This window comes from Equus quagga, chromosome 11 (genome assembly GCF_021613505.1).
Source record: "Equus quagga isolate Etosha38 chromosome 11, UCLA_HA_Equagga_1.0, whole genome shotgun sequence".
NCBI lineage: Eukaryota > Metazoa > Chordata > Mammalia > Perissodactyla > Equidae > Equus > Equus quagga.
Window position 1 is genome coordinate 70,314,176 of NC_060277.1, and position 21,337 is coordinate 70,335,512.

General features: G+C 39.1%; 1 protein-coding gene across 1 annotated transcript; it reads left to right on the forward strand.

Annotated features, from left to right (window-relative positions):
• Positions 1 to 18,953: 18,953 nt before the first annotated feature.
• LOC124247513 (olfactory receptor 56-like) lies at positions 18,954 to 19,904 on the forward strand. The gene has a single exon (XM_046676875.1). It carries the CDS (start codon positions 18,954 to 18,956, stop codon positions 19,902 to 19,904), a length of 951 nt encoding a protein of 316 aa, XP_046532831.1.
• The last annotated feature ends 1,433 nt before the right edge of the window (positions 19,905 to 21,337 follow it).

Below are 21,337 nucleotides of genomic sequence, written 5' to 3' on the forward strand. Positions count from 1 at the left end.
CATATGATCTAACTATCCTGCTACTGGATATCTACCCAAACAACTTGAAATCAACAATCCAAAGTAACATATGTACCCTTATGTTCATTGCAGCACTATTCACAATAGCCAAGACTTGGAGACAATCCAAGTGTCCATTGACCAATGATGAGATAAAGAAGATGAGGTATATACATATATATATATACAATGGAATACCACTCAGCCATTAAAAAAGACAAAATCATCCCACTTGCAACAACATGGATGGATCTGGAGGTTATTATGCTAAGCGAAATGAGCCAGACCAAGAAAGACAAACACCATATGCTTTCACTTATATGCAGAATATAAACAAACACACGCACAAAGAAAATAGTTCAGTGGTTACCAGGAGAAGTGGGGTAGGGGTGGGCACAGGGGGTGAAGGGGAGCACTTATGTGGTGACAGACAAGAAATAATGTATAACTGAAATTTCACAATGATGTAAAGTATTATGAATATCCATTTAAAAAATATATATGTATTAAAAACAAAAAAATTAATGTTAATTTGAATTGCAAAATGTTAGGTTTATGAGCATTGAGATTCAAATTTTGATCTATATTAAATGTCTCTGAATGTTTACTATGTCAATGCAAATGAAACCTGTTTGCACAAACACATTTTATTTTAACTTCCAGGTTTTTTGCTGCCAATTTTACATAACCAGAAAAGAAAAGAAAAAGAAAATAGTGAAGAAGAGAGCAATTATTTAAAAAATTAGTTCCATTTTGGGCAGAAAGGGGTCATGTGGGACACTTTCATGGAAGGATTCAATAAATTGTAGAATGAAGATATGAAACTTTGCAGCAAATTTAACAGAGCATGAATCAGAGTGGAGTTGATAAGTAAAGTTTGGATATAGAGATGGAATCATCTAAGAGACTCTGTAGAATGACTGAATTTTGAGACGGGGCCACAGTGGAGAGTGAGGATTCTAGTGAGGAGAGTAAGAAGCTTGTACAATCTTGACTTGGTGACCCTACAAGTCATGCCCTGTGTCTCTCTCAGTTTTCCATCAGTCCAAGCACATAGCACAGTGTATTTTCAGTGTGTTGTCATAATACTATTGAGTGGGCATACACATATTTGTTTTTGAAAAAATGAGACAGTAGCCAACACAAGGAAGAAACTGATGAGTGCTACAAAGGAAGATCCAAATGTGCCACACAGTTTAAGAGAAAGTAGATACTTCATTAAATGTCAAATATACAAGTGTGTGCATATGTGATTTTACTATATCACATGTATTATTGTCTCTTTTAATTTTTAAAATAGCCCCACAGCACAGATAATATTACCCTCTTTTACAGATGAAGAAACCAAATCTCCAAAAAGAGAAGTGACTTATTTGATGTGTTTCGATTGGAAAAAAGCAGATGAGGATATGATCCCAGTTTTCCTCATGCCCAATGCATTCACCTGACTCAACAGTTGGCCCATAGAGGAGATATAAAATAATAGGGAGCAATGCCTAAGTACGTCGGGATGTGTGCACTAGCAGAAAACATTGCTAGGTTTTTGACAAGCAGAGAGGACACTCCAGCCATGACAATAGTTGAGCTATAGGACAGAAGTAGGAAGTGTGGCCATAGAAGTTGTCAAACTTTAAAGCAGGAAAGAGAAGTGATCCTTCTAGTCTCAGTTCCCATTCTCATCACCATCACTCAGTCCATCCAAATGCATCCAGTGCCACTGAAGAGGATGCCAAGGAATTCCACAAGGAGATAATCACAGCTATCACACTCCTTTCGTGCCTCTGGTTTCCCAGGAAGTCTTGGGAATGATTAAATAATGTGGAGTTGGGCCATGATCTTGGGCAAAAATTAGAGCAGAAGAAGTATTTCTTCCCTAAAATCATCCCTTCCTTATCCTACAGAAAAAGATAGTGAGAATCTGGTGCCCTCTGAGGAGAGCTGCTCATTCAGGGTATAAAAAGGGAAGAAAACCTTCCAAAATCATTTCATAAAGCAAGTATAATATTGATTTTAAAGCCTGATAAATTTCACAAGCCTAAAACCACAGCAGAATCTCACTTGTGAATATTAATACAAAAATTCTCAGAAAAATATGAGCAGGAGCCAAGAAAACATGAAAAGAACATGATCGAAACCACATGGAGATGATTCCAGGAATGCAAGGTTGGTTGAATATTAGGAAAATAGTATCATCATCCTTGGGAATGCTGAAAAGGCATTTAAGAGCATTCAAAATCCATTTCTCAGTTAAAATAATCATTAATTGAGATATCAATGGATATTTCACTAACTAGATAAAATATTGTATATCTTTATCAAAAGGCCAACTTCATAATGGGGGGGGGGAATGATGCATTTATATTAAAGGCAAGAATAATATGAGGATATCCATTGTTTAAATTACTATTTAACATTGTATTGGAGGATAGGCGTCATGCAGTTAGCACATTCAATTGGAGGCATAAAAATTGGAAAGGAAGAGGTAAAATTCTCTTTGCTTACAGATGAAAAGATTTCTGGCGAACCCAAGAAAATCAACTGAGAAACAATAGGACAATTTGGAAAAGTAAATTATATAGAATCAACTTTCATAAATACATCATATTCATATATACAAACACCCACTTAGAAAATGTAATAAAAGAAAAAACTCTTGTACAATAACAACTAAAAAAATTACAAAATAGGTAGGGGGAAATACCTAAAAAGGAGTGTTCCAGATCTATATGAGGAACACTTTAAAAACACTGATTAAAGTATCAATCCATGCAAAGATGAAAAGCATATCAAATGATCTTAAAGCCATTCGGTGAATGGTTGATGGAGACCTGGATATTTATATGACACTAAAGTAACAACACACAGATTACTTCCCGGTCACAGGAATGAGAATACGACTTCCAATAAAAATTGAAAAAAATTCCAAATAGTGTGCAGATAATATTAACATAGAGACTTGGAAAATGGAGGGATTGGGTTATCATATCATAAATCCAGTGGTGAATCTTACCATCAATCAATGGCACACAATATAACATGATGGATTTTTGCCCCCAAATTTTAACTTAAATGTAATAAAACAGCTAGCAGTAAATTCCACTTACAGGAATACAGCATTTCAAGGAGCAAATTACCTCCAACAAAAGGAAACAATCACATAAATCATAAGGTGGGACACTGTACAGCAGTGCCTCCCAAACATTAAAGTGCATGTAAGTCACCATTGGCGTACAAGTCAATGCAGATTTGTATTCAGTGAATCTGGGGTGGGACCTAAGAATCTGCATTACTAGCAAGGTCCAGGTGATGATGATGCTCCTGTCAGTGGAAACTTGACTTTGAGAAAGAGGAGATTGGGGCAATCTCTTCAATCAGTTACTGTTCTGAAAAACTGAATCATTAGAGATGAAAAAAGACCCAAGACTCATAAGAACCAGTTGTAATGGAAGGTCTGAATTGGATTCCCATTTTGACAAACCAAATGAGAAGGACAGTTTGAGGATAAGTGGAGAAATTTGAACAAGAACTACTTGTGGATAATAAGAAAGTATTATTGAGTTGTGAAAATGCTATTTGGGGCATGTAGAAGAGGATTACTTTAGAGATGTATGCTGATATTTAGGGATGTAATGTCATGATATCTATAATATGCATTACAATATTTCAGCACAAAAATGTGAATTCAAACAATCTACATAATATAGAGTTTCAGTTTTACAAGAAAGTTGTAAATGGATGGTGGTGATGGTTGCACAACATTATAAACACAGTCAATACCACAGCGGTATACACTTAAAAATGGTTATGATAGTAAATTTTATATTTTGTGTATTTTACAAAATAAAAATTTGAAAAAGTCTACATAGCATGAAGATAATATTAATATAAAGACTCCAGAAAATATCCTCTTTTTTGTAGAGTACAAACTTAAGGTTTTCTCAAAAAATTCTGAGGAAAGACAGAGAGATAAAAAATAAGAAAAGAAATTATAGTTATAGAGAATAGAGACCCAAAACCCAATCCAAGAATTTTAGAAACTCTAATGGAACACAGCAAAATATTAGATCCTGATGCAAATTTTACTAAATTGAAAAGTCTTGCATTTGAAAATCTAAGTGATTCTCCATATTCTGCATATACTCACTGAGAGATTTTTAAAATGCATCAATTTCAAGTACAAGAAGTTTTTAATTTCAAAGATAAATGTTTATGAAATTATCTTAATATTAACAACATATGAGAACTTACTCCCCAAGACACTTTCCAAAGTTCTTAACCTATATTATCTTATATACTCGTCATGTTACACTATGAAGTAGAAGCTATTTGCTATCTCCATTAAAAGATGAGGAAATTGATGTTCAGAAAAATTAAGAAAAATAACTTGTCTAGTGCACACAGCTTAAATTGGTAGAGTCAAGACTCAAGCCCAATTCTCTCAAACCCCAAAACACATTCTTCTCAAGGTCACATGGGTCATTTTCCAAGATAGACCATATGTTAGGTCACAAATAATTCTCAATAGATCTAAAAAGATAGATACAATACAGAGTGTCCTCCCTGACCACAACAGGATGAAATTAGAAATCAACAGCATAGAGAAAACTGGAAAATTCACAGAATTGTGGAAATTAAAGAAGACACTTTTAAAGAGCCAATGAATCAAAGAAGAAATAATAAGGGAAATTAGAAAATACTTAAAAACAAATAAAAACACAACATAGCAAAACTTATGGGATGCAGCAAAAGCAGTGCTAAAGGGGAAATTTATAGCTATAAATGCTTACATTAAAAAGAAGAATGATCTCAAACAACAACTTAACTTTGCAACTTAAGAACGAGAAAAAGAAGAACCAACTAAACCCAAAGCTAGCAAAAGAAAGGAACTAAGAGGATTAGAGCAGAGAAAAATGAAATAGAGAATCGATAAGCGATAGAGAAAATTAACAAAACCAAAAGATGGTTTTCCAAAAAGATCAACAAAATTTACAAACCTTTAGCTGATGGACTAAGAAAAAAATAGAGAACACTCAACTTATAGCAACATTTCAGTCAGTGACAGACTGCATTTACAATGGTGGTCCCATAAGGTTAGTACCATATAGCCTAGGGGTGTAGTAGGCCCTATCATCTAGGTTTGTGTAAATACACTCTGACGTTCATACAATGACAAAATTGCCTAATGATGCATTTCTCAGAATGAATCCCCATCGTTAAGCAACATGTCTAAACTAAAAAATCAGAAAGGCAAATGGTGTAATTACTACCAATTCTTCAGAAATAAAAAGGATTATAGGAGTATTATGAATAATTATATGGGTAAATTCCTGGAAACACAAAATCATAAGGAAATAGACAATCTGCAGAGAACTATAACTAGTAAGGAAATTGAATCAGTAATCAAAAATTTCCCAAGAAACAAAAGCCCAAGACCTAGTGGATTGGTGAATTCTAACATTTAAAGAGGAACTAATACCAACCCTTCTCAAACTTTTCAAAAAAATTGAAGAGGAGATGACACTTCCTAACCCACTCTATGATGCCAGCATCATGCTCATATCAAAGCCAAAGACACTTCAAGAAAAGAAAACTACAATATCCCTTATGAACATTGATGCAAAAATTCTCAAGAAAATACTAGCAAACATAATTCAGCAGCATATTAAAAGGATTATACACCATGATCAAGTGGTGTTTATTCCTGTAATGCAAAGATGTTTCAACATACAAAAATCTCTTTTTCCCACCCCCAGGCCCTGGTAACCACTCTTCATGCTGTTTCCATGAGTTTGATTTTCTTAAATTACATATGTAAGTGTGATCATTCACTATTTGTCTTTCTGTGTCTGGCTTATTTCACTTAGATCCTCCAGGTTCATCTCTGTTTTTGCAAATGGCAAGATTTCCTTCCTTCTCAGGGCTGAATAATATTCCATTGAATATATATACCAAATCTTCTTTATTCATCTTGGCTATTGTGAATAATGCTGCAATAAACAAGGGAGTGCAGATATCTTTTTGATATCCTCTTTTCATTTCCTTTGAATTTATACCCATAATTGGGATTGCCGGATCATATGGTAGTTTTATTTTTAATTTTTTGAGGAAGCTCTGTACTATTTTCCATAGCGGCTGAACCAATTTACATTTCCATTGACAGTGCACAAAGGTTTCCTTTTCTCTACATTCTTGCCAACTTTTGTTATCTCATGTCTTCTTTATGATAGCCATTTTAACAGGTATGAGGTGATATTATGATTTTGATTTGCATTTCCCTGATGATTGGTGATGTTGTGCATCTTTTCATGTACCTGTTGACCATTTGTCCATCTTCTTTGGGAAAACGTCTTTTCAGTTCCGCTGCCCATTTTTTCATCGGACCGTGTTTTTGGTTTTTTGTTTCTTATGGAGTTGTATGAGTTCTTTAGATATTTGGGATATTAATCCTGTATCAGTTATATGATTTGCAAATGTTTTCTCCCTTTCTGTAACTTACCATTTCATTTCATTGAATGTTTCCTTTTTTGTGCAGAGCTTTTTAGTTTGATATAGTTCCACTTGTTGGTTTTTCATTTTTCTTTTTTTGTTTGTGCTTTTGGGGTCACATCCAAAAAATCATTGCCAAGACCAATACGAAAGAGCATTTTCCCTATATTTTCTCTATGAATTTCGTGATTTCAGGTCTGATGTTTGTCTTTAATGCATTTTGAGTTAATTTTTGTGAATGGTGTTAGAGCGTCCAATTTCATTTTTCTGCATGTGGTTATTCAGTTTTCCCAACACCTTTTATTGAAGAGACTATCCTTTACCCACTGAGTATTCTTTACTCCCTTGTCAAATATTAGTTGTCCATATATACAGTGATTTATTTCTGAGCTTTCTATTCTGTTCCATTGGTCTATGTGTATTTTTATGCCAGTACTATACCGGTTTTGTGTTTTTTTTAAAGATTGGCCCTGAGCTAACATCTGTTGCCAATCTTTTTTTCTTCTTCTACCAAAGCCCCCCAGTACATAGTTGTATATCCTAGTTGTAGGTCCTTCTAGTTCTGCTTTGTGGGCTGCCGCCTCAGCATGGCTTGATGAGCGGTGCTAGGTCCACAACCAGGATCCAGACCAGCAAAACCCTGGGCTCCCAAAGTGGAGCATACAAACCTAACTACTCAGCCACAGGGCTGGCCCAGTACCATATTGCTTTTACTATAGCTGTGTAGTTAGTCTGAAATCAAGAAGTGTGATGACTCCAGCTTTCTTCTTCTTGCTCAAGATTGCTTTAGCATGAGGTTTTTGTGGTTCCATATGAATTTTAGGATTTTTTTTTCTATTTCTGTGAAAAATGCCATTGGAACTTTGATAGGGATTACATTGAAACTATAAATGACTTCGGGTAGTATGGAAATTTTAGCAATATTAATTCTTCTGATCCATGAACACAAGCTAGCTCTTCATTTGTTTGTGTCTTCTCCAATTTCTTTCACCAAAATCTTGTAGTTTTCATTATATAGATCTTTCACTTCCTTGGTTAAATTTCTTCCTTAGTATTTTAATGGTTTTGATGTTACTGTGTATGGGATTGTTTTCTTTTTTGATATTTTGTTGTTAGTGTATAGAACAGCAACTAATTTCTGTATGTTGATTTTTATATCCCACTACTTAACTGAGTTTGTTAATTAGTACCAACGGTTTTTTGGCTGAGTCTTCAGGATTGTCTCTATATAAGATTATATCATCTGCAAATAAACACAATTTTGCTTCTTTATTTCTGATTTGGGTGCTATTTATTTCTCTATCTTGTGTGGTTTCTCTAGCTAGGACTTCCAGTACTATGTTGAATAAGGCTGGTGAGAGTGGAGACTCTTGGCTTGTTCCTGATCTTAGAGGGACAGCTTTCAATAATTCACCACTGAGTATGATGTTAGCTGTAGATTTGTTGTCTATGGCCTTTACTACGTTGAGGTATGTTTCTTCCATATAGAATCTGCTGAGAGTTTTTATCATGAAAGGATGTTGTATTTTATCAAATGCTTTTTCTGCATCTTTTGTAAATATTTAAGCTGTACAACTTGATGTTTTCGTATATGTATACATTGTGAAGTGATTATCATGATCAAGCTAATTAACATGGCCATCACCTCACAGTCACCTTTTTTTGTGGTGAGATCTCTTAAGATCTACAATACTGTATTATTAACTATAGTTGCCATGCTGTACATTTGATCTCCAGAACCTATTAATCTTGTAAAACTGAAACTTTGTAGACTTTGACCAATGTCTCCCCCTCTTTATATGTAGTTCACATTTTCTATTTTTTCTTAAGTTAGTTTTGGTAGTTTGTGTCTTTCTATGAATTTGTTCATCTCAGTTATCTACTTTTTTATGTAAAATTGTTCATAGTATTGTTTTATAATCCTTTTTATATCTATATGGTCTATAGTAATGTCCCTACTTTCATTTCTGATTTTAGATTTTTTGTCTTCTCTCTTTCTTTGTTTGCCAGTCTAGCTAAAGTTTTGTCAATTTTGTTGATCTTCAAAGATACCACATTTGGTTTAGTTGATTTTCTCTACTATTTTTCTATTCTCTACATAATTTATCTCCAGTCCAATCTTTATTTCCTTCCTTCCAATAGCTTTGGGTTTAGTTTGCTCTTTCTCTAGTTTCTTAAGGTATAATGTTAGATTATTGTGTTGAGCTCTTTCTTCTTTTTTCATCTAGGCTATAAATTTACACCTGTAAATTTCCCTCTGAACATTGCTTTTCCTCCCATATTTTAGCATATTGTGCTTTCATTTTTATTTGTCTTGAGATATTTTCTAATTTCCCTGTGATTTCTTCTTTGATTCATTGGTTGTTTAAAAGTATGTTAATTTCTACACATTTTTGAATTTTCTAGTTTTCCTTCTGTTATTGATATCTAGTTTTAATCCATTGTGTCATAGAAGATACTGCATTATTTCAATATTGTAAGTTTATTGAGACTTTTTTGTGGCCTAACCTGTGGTCCACCCTGAAGAATGTTCCATGTGCACTTGAGAAGAATACATATTCTGTTGTTGATGGGTAGAGTGTTGTATACGTGTCTAGTAGCTCTAGTTGGATTATAATGTTGTTCATTCCTCTATTTCCTCACTGACCTTCTGTCTAGATGTTCTATTCATTAATGAAAGTGGAGTATTAAGTCTCCAACTATTATTATAGAACTATATTCTCCTCAATTCTGTCAAAGTTTTCTTCACACATTTTTTGGCTCTGTTTCATGAAAAACAGAGCCAAAAAATGTGTGAAGGTGAATTTATAACTGTTATATCTTCTTGATGAATGACTAACATACCTTCTCTCAAGAAACTGTTTTTTTCTTAAACTATATTTTTCCTGATCTTAGTATTGCCACTTCAGCTCTTTCGTAGCTATATTTGCATGCACCATCCTTTTTCCAGCTTTTTATTTTTAATTTATTTGTATACTTGAATCTAATTAAATCTCCTGTAGACAACATAGAGTTGAATCATGTTTTTAAAAGTTTATTCTGCCAATTTTTGCATTTTAATGGAAGAGTTTAATTCATTGAAATTTAAAGTAATTATTGATAAGGATAGACTTCTATCATTGTGATATTTATTTTCTGTATGGCTTATACATTTTTAGTTTCTCATTTCTTCCATTACTGCCTTCTTTTGTGTTTAATTGATTTTTGGGAGTTGTGTACTGTTTTGGTTCCCTTCTCATTTCCTTTTGTGTATATTTTAAAGATGCTTTCTTAGTGTTTGACAGAGGGATTATGATTCATATTCTAAATTCACAATAATCTAGTTTGAATTAATATTAACTTAGCTTGTATAGCATACAAAAACTCTGCTCCTACATAGCTCTATCCTTCTTTATTGTTGTCACAAATATTACAACTTTATACATTGCATATCAGTTAACATAGGTTTATAAATGTTGTTTAATGCATTTAGCTTTAAATCATGTAGGAAATAGAAAGTTAGAAACCAAAAATACAATAATACTGGCTTTTATATGTAACTATATTACTTTTACTAGAGCTGTTTGTTTCTTCATGTGGCTTCAAGTTACTGTCTAGTGTCCTTTCATTTCAGCCTGAATGACTCCCTTTAGCATTTCTTGTAGAGAAGCCCTACTAATAATGAACTCCTCCAGCTTTTGTTTGGCTAGGAATATCTTAATTTCTCCTTCACTTTGAAGGATAGTTTTGCCAGACATAGACTTCTTAGTTGACAATTTTTTTATTTCGGTAGTTTGAATGGTCAACTCACTCTCTTCTGGTACCCATGGTTTCCAATGAGAAATCTGCTATTAATCTTATTGAGCCAATCTATATGATGTGTTGTTTCTCTCTTGCTGCTGTCAAGATTTTCTCTTTGTCCGTGGCTTCCAATACCCTGATTATGATGTGTCTCTGTAAGGATCTCCTTGCATTTGTGTTTCTTGGAGTTCATTGAATTTCTAACACTCTATTGATTCATGTTTTTTATCAAATGTGAACAATTTTCAACAATTATTTCTTTAAATAATCTTACTGTATCTTTTTCTCCTTTCTTGGATTTCCAAATGCCTATGTTGCTGTGCTTGATGGTATCCCACAGGTCTCTTAGGCTCTGTTCATTATTGTTCATTCTTTTTCCTTTGTGCTTCTTAGACCCAATAATGTGAACTAACCTATCATCAAGTTTGCTGATTTTTTTCCTCTGCCTTCTTACATCTTCTCTTGAAAGCCTCTTGTGAGTTTTTCATTTCAGTTATTGTGCTTTTCAACTCCAGAATTTCTGTTTGGCTCCTTTTTATAATTTTATCTATTTATTGATATTCTGCATTTATTCATACATTGGTCTCCTAGTTTCCTTTGGCCCTTTGTTTATGGCTTCCTCTTGCTTTTTGTGAATATTTAAGTCAATTGAGTTAAAGTCTTTGTCTAGTAAGGCTGATGTCTGTACTTTCTCAAGGACAGTTTCTGTTTATCTCTTCTGTGAATGGATTATATTTTCTTAATTCTTTCCATGATTTGTAATTTTTCATTGAAAACTGGACATTTTGAATATTACAATGTCGTAACTCCATGCATCAGATTCTTCCCCCTCCTCAGCATTTGATTTGTTCTTTGCTATAGGCTTCAGCTATCTATTTAGTGAGTTTTATAAACTATTTTTGTAAAATCTGTATTTTTGTCTTTGCTTTTGAGATTGAAAGAGAATGGACGTCAATGACACTAGTAACTACATTCTTAAAACCTATAACAGGGAAATGACTCTAGGTTGTCTATTCAATTTAATTCTCACAACAAATATTTTGTAGTGAATATCATTTTTCCAGTTTACAGATGAGGACACTGGGATTCAGATTGGTCCCTTGCCCAAGGTCATGTCTAAATAAAATTCCCACCCAGCTCTGTCTTAATTCAAGGACAAGCGTCTGTGCTATACTACAGTTATTTGGTAAATTTATTAGTATGAGAGAAACTCAGCTGGGTGGGAGCTGATAGGAGAGTAGGCAAGAGGTAGTCAGTGCCAGAGACAGATGACCTCATGGTCATAGCATAGTGTGTTTGCTGAATCCTGAACCTCTTGGGGACTGTGTTGATTTCCAGTAGAATTGAGCTCTAAAGTCAGAAGGGTCAGTGTGATCTCAGATAGGAACCTCCTCATTTAGCTCAGGTAATGGGAGATGGTAGGAGAATGTAGAGGGGGGCGATGGTCTGGAAGACTCTGGAAGGTGCCCTGTTGGCTTTGCCTACGTAAGTTGTTTAACGGCCATCCCCAATGACCACATCACAGAGCAAAAGCCAACATTTCCTATTCCCTTTTACAGTGGAGTGAAAGCCAATTCTTCCCAGGTTGACCCAGAGAAACTCTCCCCAGTTTTCCTCTCCACCTCCCCTGGGAGAGAGTTTGTTTGTTGGAGTGGCTGAGATTCGTGGAGAAATTTGCCAGAAACTTTCTTCCTTGAGATGTTTAATTGTCAGAGACTGGGGACAGAGGTGTGGCAGAGGAGGGCTCTCCAAGGATTTGTGAAAACAGAAGCAAATTTCCTTTGTTACATCAGAGGGGAGAACAGGAGGTGGCAGTGAGAAGCAGCAGAGAATAAAATCTCTCAGCAGAGCACTGGGCCTGGCTAGAGGCCCTGCGATGGTTCCCAACAAGTAACCCCTCCCCTCCTGGGAAAGCCCACTCCCACCGTGCTGTCCTTTTGGATGAAGGATTATGATCTTTCTGTACCATAATCATTGTTTCTGGAAGGCTTTTTCTTAAACCCAAAAGATCCTGCCAGGGTTTTAACAGGGTTTTCTCTTCCAGGGTTTTCTGCGTTCCTTCTTTCAGAACCCATATTTCCATTTTATCCAATCTTAATGCATTTCTTAAAAACCTTTCCACAGCCCTTGTGGGAGACATTGGATATTTTCTGCCTGTGGATGGGGAGTGCCCCAAGCAATTCAGTCAATTCTTATGTTCTCAAGATAGGAGGAGATTCTTGAGGAGTTCTGAACACAGAAACCTGTGTTTCTTTTGGAAATTTTTCTTCTCTACCTTTCCTAGATCCCTTCTGCTTCCATTTCAGGACCATTTCCTTCAAGGAGATGGAGGTGCGCTGGCTTCCATGGACTGAGAGAGACCCCATTGCTGACTCCACTGACTGATCAGAGCATCCTTCCCTGGGTGCTGGAGTCTCTTCACCAAGGACATACAGCTCCAGATTGGGGTGTGCCTCGGACTCTCCAGCCCTTCTGGTGTCATTGATTACGTGTTTTCAGGTAAGGTTTTTCCTCTCTGTGTCTTGTATTTCCCTTCTCTCTTATCAAGTGCTTAAAAAGTTCATTCATCCCACAACTATCCCTGTCTTCTCCTGTTTTCTATTTCTCTTGAGGTAGAGAACTCTTGACTGGTTAGATTTGGTTTCTAAAGTATCGTGTTTTTTCTCCTAATTCTTTTTGTGTGTGTGTGGGTAGAACTAGAGAAGACCTGAGGATTGTTTCACCCAACCTGACATTTGACAGTTTGGGAGACTGAGAATCAGAGAGGGGAAGTGACTTCCACAGGGTCTCATGCCAGGTTTTAGGAGGGGTGGGCACTATTTTGTCTTTTTAGGTCTAAGGAGGATGTAACAATGGCCAGACCCTCTGAAACAATCCCCCTCAGGGTACTGGGAGAGTTATCTGTTCCTGATGGTATCTGGCTGTTAGATTTTGAAAGGCAGTGGTGAAGTCCTTCCTGCCCACCCACCACATGTGCTTCTATCTCCATCACTTGAAAACAGGTTTCTGCTTGCTGCTCTCCTGCGCACCATGTATTTTTTTCTGTTTGGATATTTTCTCCTATACTTCTTCTTGAAGGACAGTCAGGGTTCTGCTCTTATTTGAAAACACATATTTTGGTGTGTTTTCTCCCTTCTCTTCCCACCCTGCAGTTATCTTTGTCTTGGAGAAAGTTGTCCCATGGGTCTGACTTCTCCCCTTTCTGCTGCAGGGCTCTCTGAGAAATTCCCGCCTCTGCAGGAGTCTCTTATGCATAGCCTAGGGCTCTGGCAAGTCTGATCTGAGGGGTGCAGGAAGGCTTTCCCGCCCTAAAATATCTGCTGCTCATTGCCCAAATGAAGCTGTAAGTGCTGTAGCCACCTGGTAAGGCTTTGTCAGGAGAAATTTGCACCTCTTTTGGTAGCAGGGTCATATATTACATTGGAATGGGTCCTCCTTCATTAGCAAAAAGTAGTTTGTCTGATAATTGATTAAAACGCATTTTTTGAAAGCCAGTTGATGCATCCATAAGAATCAGAGTAAATTGTGTCCAAGTTCCCTTTCAACATGAAAATTCTAATTCCCAATGCAATAAACTTAAAAAAAAGATCTTACTCTTCCTTTGCATTCCTCCTGCTACCACCTTCGTCTACAGCATAATAAGTGATAGAGGTTGTGGACATCAGAATATCTGCCACTATGTGTTGGGAACTTCCTATCTGTGAGGCACTAGAGTAAAGGCTTTTACATACATTATCCTGCTTTATCCTCACAGCCACCATAGATGATGAAACTGGAGTTCACAATGGTTAAGGAACCTGCCCAAGGTCACACGGCTGGTGTCCATCTCCTGTTTGGACCATCACAGCTGCCTCTTAGTAGTTTCTCCCCTTCTCAAGGTCCAGCTCGCCTCCCCCATCAGCACTGTGCCTTCTCCTCTCCACCTCAGGCTCTTCTTCTTCCCTCTGCCTGAAATATTCTGCTCATCTTTGGATATTCCAATTATCCTTCAGGATCTAACTTTACCTCCTGGGCTCCAGGAAGCTTCTGTGGGTTCCACCAAACAGATGAGTCACCCTTAAGGGCAGGGAGATTGCACCCATGGCACTATTTGAGCTTCCACTTCTCCGAGTGTCACATGCACTGTGTGAATAGGTAATACATGGAGCACACAGAGACCACCCTCCAGGCCTTTGTGCTCAGCACACATACCATAAGTTTGGGGAAATCCATTCTGGAAAGTGTAAACAACACCACCAGATAAATAACTTCAATTCAACCATAAAAGGTAGGTCTTTTCACTCTTCTAAGGAATATAATAAAAACTTTGGTCTTTCTGTCTAGAACTATGCACCTAAGCACTAGGTTTTGCAGACAATTTCAGGATTCATAGACCCCTATATTAGGGATCTTTGATGTTCTCTTGGTCAACAAGACATTACTTGACGGACCAGCATTTGTTGATTCTGGACACCAAGTGCCATAAGAAAGGGAAGAAATCTCTGAGGAGGAGGGACTTGATGGAAGAGTGAAGGTTTCAGGAGTGGGAGTAGAGGGTCGTTTGGAGTTTCAGCTCCCAGGAGGAAACTGTTATCTTTTTGTTCACTCTATTCCCACCACCTAGCACAGTGCCTGGCACACAGTAGGTGCTCAGTAAAAATCTGTCAAATGAATGAAGGATTAGAGAAGACATTCTAGGCAAATGGGATGATGTGAGTGCAAGCACAGAGTCTGGCCAACAGAGACATGGGTGGCCTTTGGCATACTGTGATCGAGAGGAAGGCTGGATTGAACGGATAGGCCTGGACTGTCTGTATCAGCTGAGGTTGGCCTTGCAGGCCACGTGGACCCCTGGTCACCTGGAGAAGGCTTTCAAATATGGGCACAGAATGTTCCAATGGTGTAGGAGAAAGCTGGGGAGGGTTAGACCATGACCACTGTCTCTGTCCAGACTGGAAGCAGCTGCCTCTGGTACCTGGTGAGCCAGAGGCAGCTGTGAGAAGACTCTGAAGGGGGCAGGGTTATCCAAGAGAGCCAGAGGGGTTGGACGCCATGCAGTCTACTCCACAGCCCTTCTCTACAGGATGGGGAGAGCCGGGGGTACTAGGCTCTCACAGCCTCCAGAGTCCTGGAAGTCAGAGGGCTCATGATGGCACTGATAATGGGAGTGCTCTGTCTCTCTCTCTGGCTGTCCACTTCACTCAAGTGCCCCTTCTCTTCCTGTCCCTTGTCCCATCTGTGTTGTCTTTCTCCCAATCCTTCTCCCTTAGCATCTGCATTCTCCTTTCTCACTATGTCCATGTTCTCTGCCCTCTGTTGCATTGGGTCTTTCTTTTCTGACTTTCCGTGTCTTCTGGGGAAACATTTCTGGTATTCTAACAGTTTCCCTCTTTATTTTTGTGGATTTTTTTATTGCTGTAACATTGGTTTATAACGTTATATAAATTTCAGGTGCACAGCATATTTCAAATTCTGTGTAGATTACATCATGTTCACCACCCAAAGACTAATTACAATCTATCACTGCATACATGTCCTCATTTGCCATCCTTTCACCTCCCTTCCCCTCTGGTAACCACTAATCCAATCTCTGTTGCTATGTGTTTGTTTGTCATTGTTTTTATCTTCTCCTTATGAGTGAGATCATATGGTATTTGACTTTCTTCCTCTGACTTATTTCACTTAGCATAATACTCTCAAGGTCCATCCATGTTGTCACAAGTGGCTGGATTTCGTCGTTTCTTATGGCTGAGTAGAATTCCATTGTGTATTCCTCTTTATTTTTCTACATTTTGTCACTTCTCCTTATCTTGTCTCCTTTTCCTTGACGTTTTCCCACTGCTCCTTCATCTCTCCCTTCCACTTTTGGTCTTGTTTAATGTTTCTCCTCATTCCTCTCCTTTCTAATCCCCCATCTCTTTCTCTGGTACCTCACTCACACTCTATGCTATCACATTATGTGGGTCACCGTCACTCCCTGGGATGGGATGGGAGTCTCAATCTGCTCCTACATTCTATGACTGTGATTTGTATGGCCAGGTAGCTTTGGCAATAAAGAGATCCCCCACAACACCCGAGAGGTGACACTGAGAATAGTATCTGATCAATCTTGATTTTTCTGAAAAAAAAATATGAAAAATATGAATTAATACTTTTAAACATTTCCTTTGAGGATGCAAACTTTGAAGAGATGTCCACTTCTCCTCAGTTGTCTGCTCAGATTAAAATATGGGGTAATAAAAAACAAACTGGGTGCTCTGAGCCTGTGGCTGGGGCATGCTCATTTGGCTTCATTTTGGGTGAAGTGACTGGGTTTTTATTTATTTATTTTTTAAACTTCCAATGTCAGTATCTTTAGATGTTCCCTGGACCAGTCAGATTCCTGGATTGAGGGAGAGTCTCATCTATTTTCATGCCTGAAGGGAATAAATCTGGGTCCCAGGAGCTCAGTGGGAGACCATGCCAGGCACCCCGCTTTCTTCCCATATACCATTGGGTTCACAGCACCCTCCCCTGAGCCTGGGATTCTCAGCTTCACATTCCCTGGAGAATTAGTCTACTATCTTCTGCCAGGGTGAGGGGCCAGAGCCCACATCTGTGGAGTAGGGAGGGATTTGTGCTTCTTCAGCAGATTTTCAAGCTATCCTCATTTTCGGTCTTGCCCCGACCATGGCTTAATCAGCTCCTCAGCCTTCTTAGATCTGCAAGTACATTACCCCGACTCGTCTGGTTTCAGCTTCCAAATAACGTTGTTGTTTTCTTCTGCCTTGTTCTCATTTTCCCTGTGGTTACTCGCTTTCTAGTGGGACTTTTGGAGGGCACAGTCGTTGAGTATGTTCAATCAGCCATTTTAACCCAGAATCGGAGTTCTTTGTACATCATGGTTCTCACGACCCTGGGTGTTAAGGATAACCTTTAGTTATTCTCAGGCTACTGAGATGGAGAGCTGCAGGGCTATTCTTAATGCACATCCCCTCTTCTCTCCCTGCCACCAAGACAGAATTCTTCCTGCGAATGAGGCTAGTCTGTTTGATTCTTTGTTCATTTCTTTCTCTGCTCTTTGGAGAAACTGGGTCCCAAGAGGTTCCTTGCTTCCACTGGCACAAACAAGCAATTTTGGTTTTTCCCTTCTTTTTAGAGAAGACACTTTGGTCTATGCTCATAGGTGCCCTTTTTCCACTTTCTCCTTCACTCCTGCTCGGTTTCTACTGCTTTTGGTGTCCCTTCCAATTTTATCTCGAGGGTTCCGCTTTCAGGTATCCCAACTTCATCCAACATGGACTGTGCTTCTGCTCTCAATCTCTCACTGCTTTGGGGGGACTTCTCAGAGAATTGTAACTCTACACTGCCATTTCCAAACTGCAAGTGTCCTATTGGGATTTTAATTGGGATCATGTAGATTTTATAGATTAATTTTGGGGAGAATTTACATTCTTACAATGTTGGACCTGTCTATCCAAGAATATACATAGTTTCTTCAGGTCTTCTGTTTTGTCTTCGGTAATACTTTATAATTTTTAGCATGAGGGTTCTTTCCTAGGTACTTTACAGCTTTTGTTGCAATTGTGAATAAGACATATTTTTTTCCTACTACTTTCACTAGTTGGTTTATAGTATTGTATGTGAATACTGCTGATTTTTAGTGTTGATCCTATATATAGTATAACTTTGGGTTAAAAATTCAATTATATTTCCACGTTCCTCATAGAAAATGTGTAAAATACAAAGAAATTGGGAGGAGATAACCCTAAATCCAACTACCAAGAAGGAACCACACTGTTGATATCTTGGCATATGTTCTCCTAGGCTTCAGAAATGTATCAGTAGATACATATATATTTTTGTGCAATATCTATTGAAATGTCATAAATATCCCACTGACTACATATTCTTTATCACGTGACTGTACCGTAATTTACTTAGTGTTTCCTTTGTGTTGGGCTTTTGGATTTCCTCTAGTCTCTCATTTACTAAGCTACTTCGGAAATACTTTAAGCTTTCATATAGGAAAAGAAAAAATTAATAAACCTCCCTCTGTTTACGTTTCCCCACTTGTGAAATGGGGGTAATGATCAATTTTTCAGGGCAGTTATGAGGGTTAAATGCAAGGTTGTGGCAGAGTGCTCACTGGGTTCCTGGCACATGAGAAATACTCAAGTCATCTCAGCTGTCATCACTTCTAAACTACTGGACATTGCTTGCTATCATCTTCAATCTTTGCAATCACCTCATAAGATAATATTGTTATCTCAATTTAATATAAGGGAATGATATTCAGAAAGGTTATACAAGTGTCCCATTCACACAGCTGGTAAATGTCTTTGCCACTTTAGTACCTTTTCCTGAAAAATCAAATCCTTGGGTAAGGCTGGCCTAGAGCTTTCTAGGAGAAGCAATTATGAGGGCTGGAGAACAGAACAGCTCCTAGCAGAGGCAGAAGCAGTGCTCGTTTTAGCAAGAAATAGCTTAAAATTTGCTTCTCACTTACGTGCAGAAAGTCGTAGAAGTTAAAACAGCAACAACAACCTGCATCTCTGTTAGAGATCCTTTTTCTTAATGAGGGCTTGCCTACTATTCTAAACCGAGTACCAATTAAAGAGGGCAGTGCATTGGGTAAAGTTGTAATGTCCTCAGTAGTATGGCCCTAAACTTAAACCTCCTGTTTCCAGATCCCAACTCTGCCTCTGGTGCATCCCTCTGCAGGATCAATGGTCTGGGTGGGAAACCAGACTCTCATCTCCCACTTCATTTTCCTGGGCCTCTTCACCCACTCGCCACTCCACATCTTCCTCTTTTCCATCACCATGATCATGTTTTTGATGGCTCTCTCTGGCAACGGGCTCATGATCCTCCTCATCAATGTCAGCCCCCACCTGCACACCCCCATGTACTTCTTCCTCAGCTGGCTGTCACTCATGGACCTCATGCTCATCTCCACCATTGTGCCACGGATGGCCGTTGACTTCCTCATGGGCCATGGCTCCATCTCCTTCACAGGCTGTGGGCTCCAGATCCTCTTCTTCCTTACCCTCACAGGGGGTGAGTGCTTCCTGCTGGCTTTCATGGCCTATGACCGCTATGTGGCCATCAGCAATCCCCTGAGATACTCAGTGGTCATGAGCCGCCGTGTATGCTGGCTCATGGTATCAGGCTCCTGGCTCTTTGGCCTGGTAGATGGGCTCATTCAGGCTGTCTTCACTCTAAGCTTTCCCTACTGTGGCTCCCAGGAGATTGACCACTTCTTCTGTGATGTCCCTGCTGTGCTCAAGCTGGCCTGTGCTGACACCTCTCTCTATGAGACCATGATCTATGTCTGCTGTATCCTCATGCTGCTCCTGCCCTTCTCTGTCATCTCTGCCTCCTACCTGAAGATCCTAGTGGCTGTGCTCCATATGCGTTCTGCTGAAGGTCGTCAGAAGGCCTTTGCTACCTGCTCATCCCACATGGCAGTGGTCTCCCTCTTCTACGGGGCCGCCATGATCACCTACATGAGGCCCCAGACCTACCACTCCTCCAAACAGGACAAGGTGGTCTCTGTCTTCTATACCATGATCACCCCTATGCTCAACCCACTCATCTACAGCTTGAGGAACAAGGAAGTGGCCAGGGCTCTCAAACAACTCCTGCGGAGGTGTCTTTGTAGTAGGGGGCAGGGTTAGGTCAGCTTTGGTGCCAGGGGATGTGGGCTTTGGGACCTAGAACCTGAATTAGCCACCTGTGGTTTGGTTGGAGTAGAAACAAATGAGCCCTACTAAAAGTAAGTCATTCTCTAACTAGAGTTAATCAGATTAACACATCACTTCAATCTAGCATGTCCATGCTAAGTGTTTGCAATGTTGAAGGATGGCTGGGCCTACAGGTTGCAAAGAATAGAAGACACAGAGCCTATATCCCACAGAGTCAGCAGGTGATAGTTTTCAGCTGTTTCCCTCTCCAGGAATTGCCCATGGCTAAGGAGAGGCACCTTGCCTAAGGTTGAGTTTCTCCTTAGGGCGCTGCCTAAATCCCATTACTGGTCAAAAGAGAGTATAAAGGCCTGGCCACCTTGCCTCAATTTGACTCTGAAGGGCCATCTCAGCTCCAGAGCTCCCTGTAGGATCATCTCAGACATCACAGGCAACTTCTCCCTGCATCCAGTTTTGCTTCCGTAACTCCTTGCTCCCAGCATAGGTTTCAATTCTGAGAGCACTCTCCAATAAACCTCCTCCATTGTAAAGTCTGTCTCAGTCTGCTTCTGGGAAACTCGACCAGTGACACATGGAAACTCAGGAATGATGGTAAGTTAAAGTAGAGTTTAGTAAATATGGTTATCTACATGCACTCAAGGTACAATGTGGGTACCTGTTCCATTGTTAGTGTCAGGGAGAGTTCACATATCATATCAAAGACACATCTAAGACAGGTTTAACACAGGGGTTGCAAACTAAAATGCCCATAGGTCCAGAGAGGAGGCCTCAATGAGGTGAGTCATCTGGTCGGGACAAGGGCAGATGGGACACTCACTCCTCAAGTAAAGCAATTAGGCTTCTCTGCTCCCCACAGGATGGATGAGCTTTGAGTTGGGAAGGAGATTAAGTGATAGTTGGGTAGAGCTGAAGGAGCAACCATGGATGAGGCTGTTGGGCCCTGGGAACCCAGAAGGCAGCAGGAAGCACTGGACAGGGCAAAGGAGAGGAGAGGGAGGTGCGCACAGCAGGATGCCAGACAGAAGAAGGGCTTTTACATGTGCTCAATCTCTCCATGATGTCCTCTAAGATGATTCTCAGATCTCCGCCTCCATCCTGACCCTGGGGACAGCCTTAGGAAACCCCCTTCTTGGAGTTCCATGCCCCAAGAGTTTCGAGTTCTGAGAATTTTCTGCTTCTTTGAGTTTTGTTGTGTCCTACATCTCAACTTTGACCAGAGTAAGAGTTACCGAGAAGCAATGACAGCTGAGCAGAAGGGTATTCTTGTGGTCAAAGGAGTGTTGTTCTTGAGCACTGGTGCATCCTTGCAGAAGTGAGGGTGTGAGGAGGTTCTTTAGAGGAAGAGGTATGTAGGAAGAGTTAGGTGGGACCTAGGAGAAAGCTTTCCACTGCTTCTACTTTCCCTA

What these genes read in the sequence shown, in the direction of transcription:
- LOC124247513 (XM_046676875.1), top strand. Translation starts at nt 18,954, where the DNA reads ATGGTCTGGGTGGGAAACCAGACTCTCATCTCCCACTTCATTTTCCTG.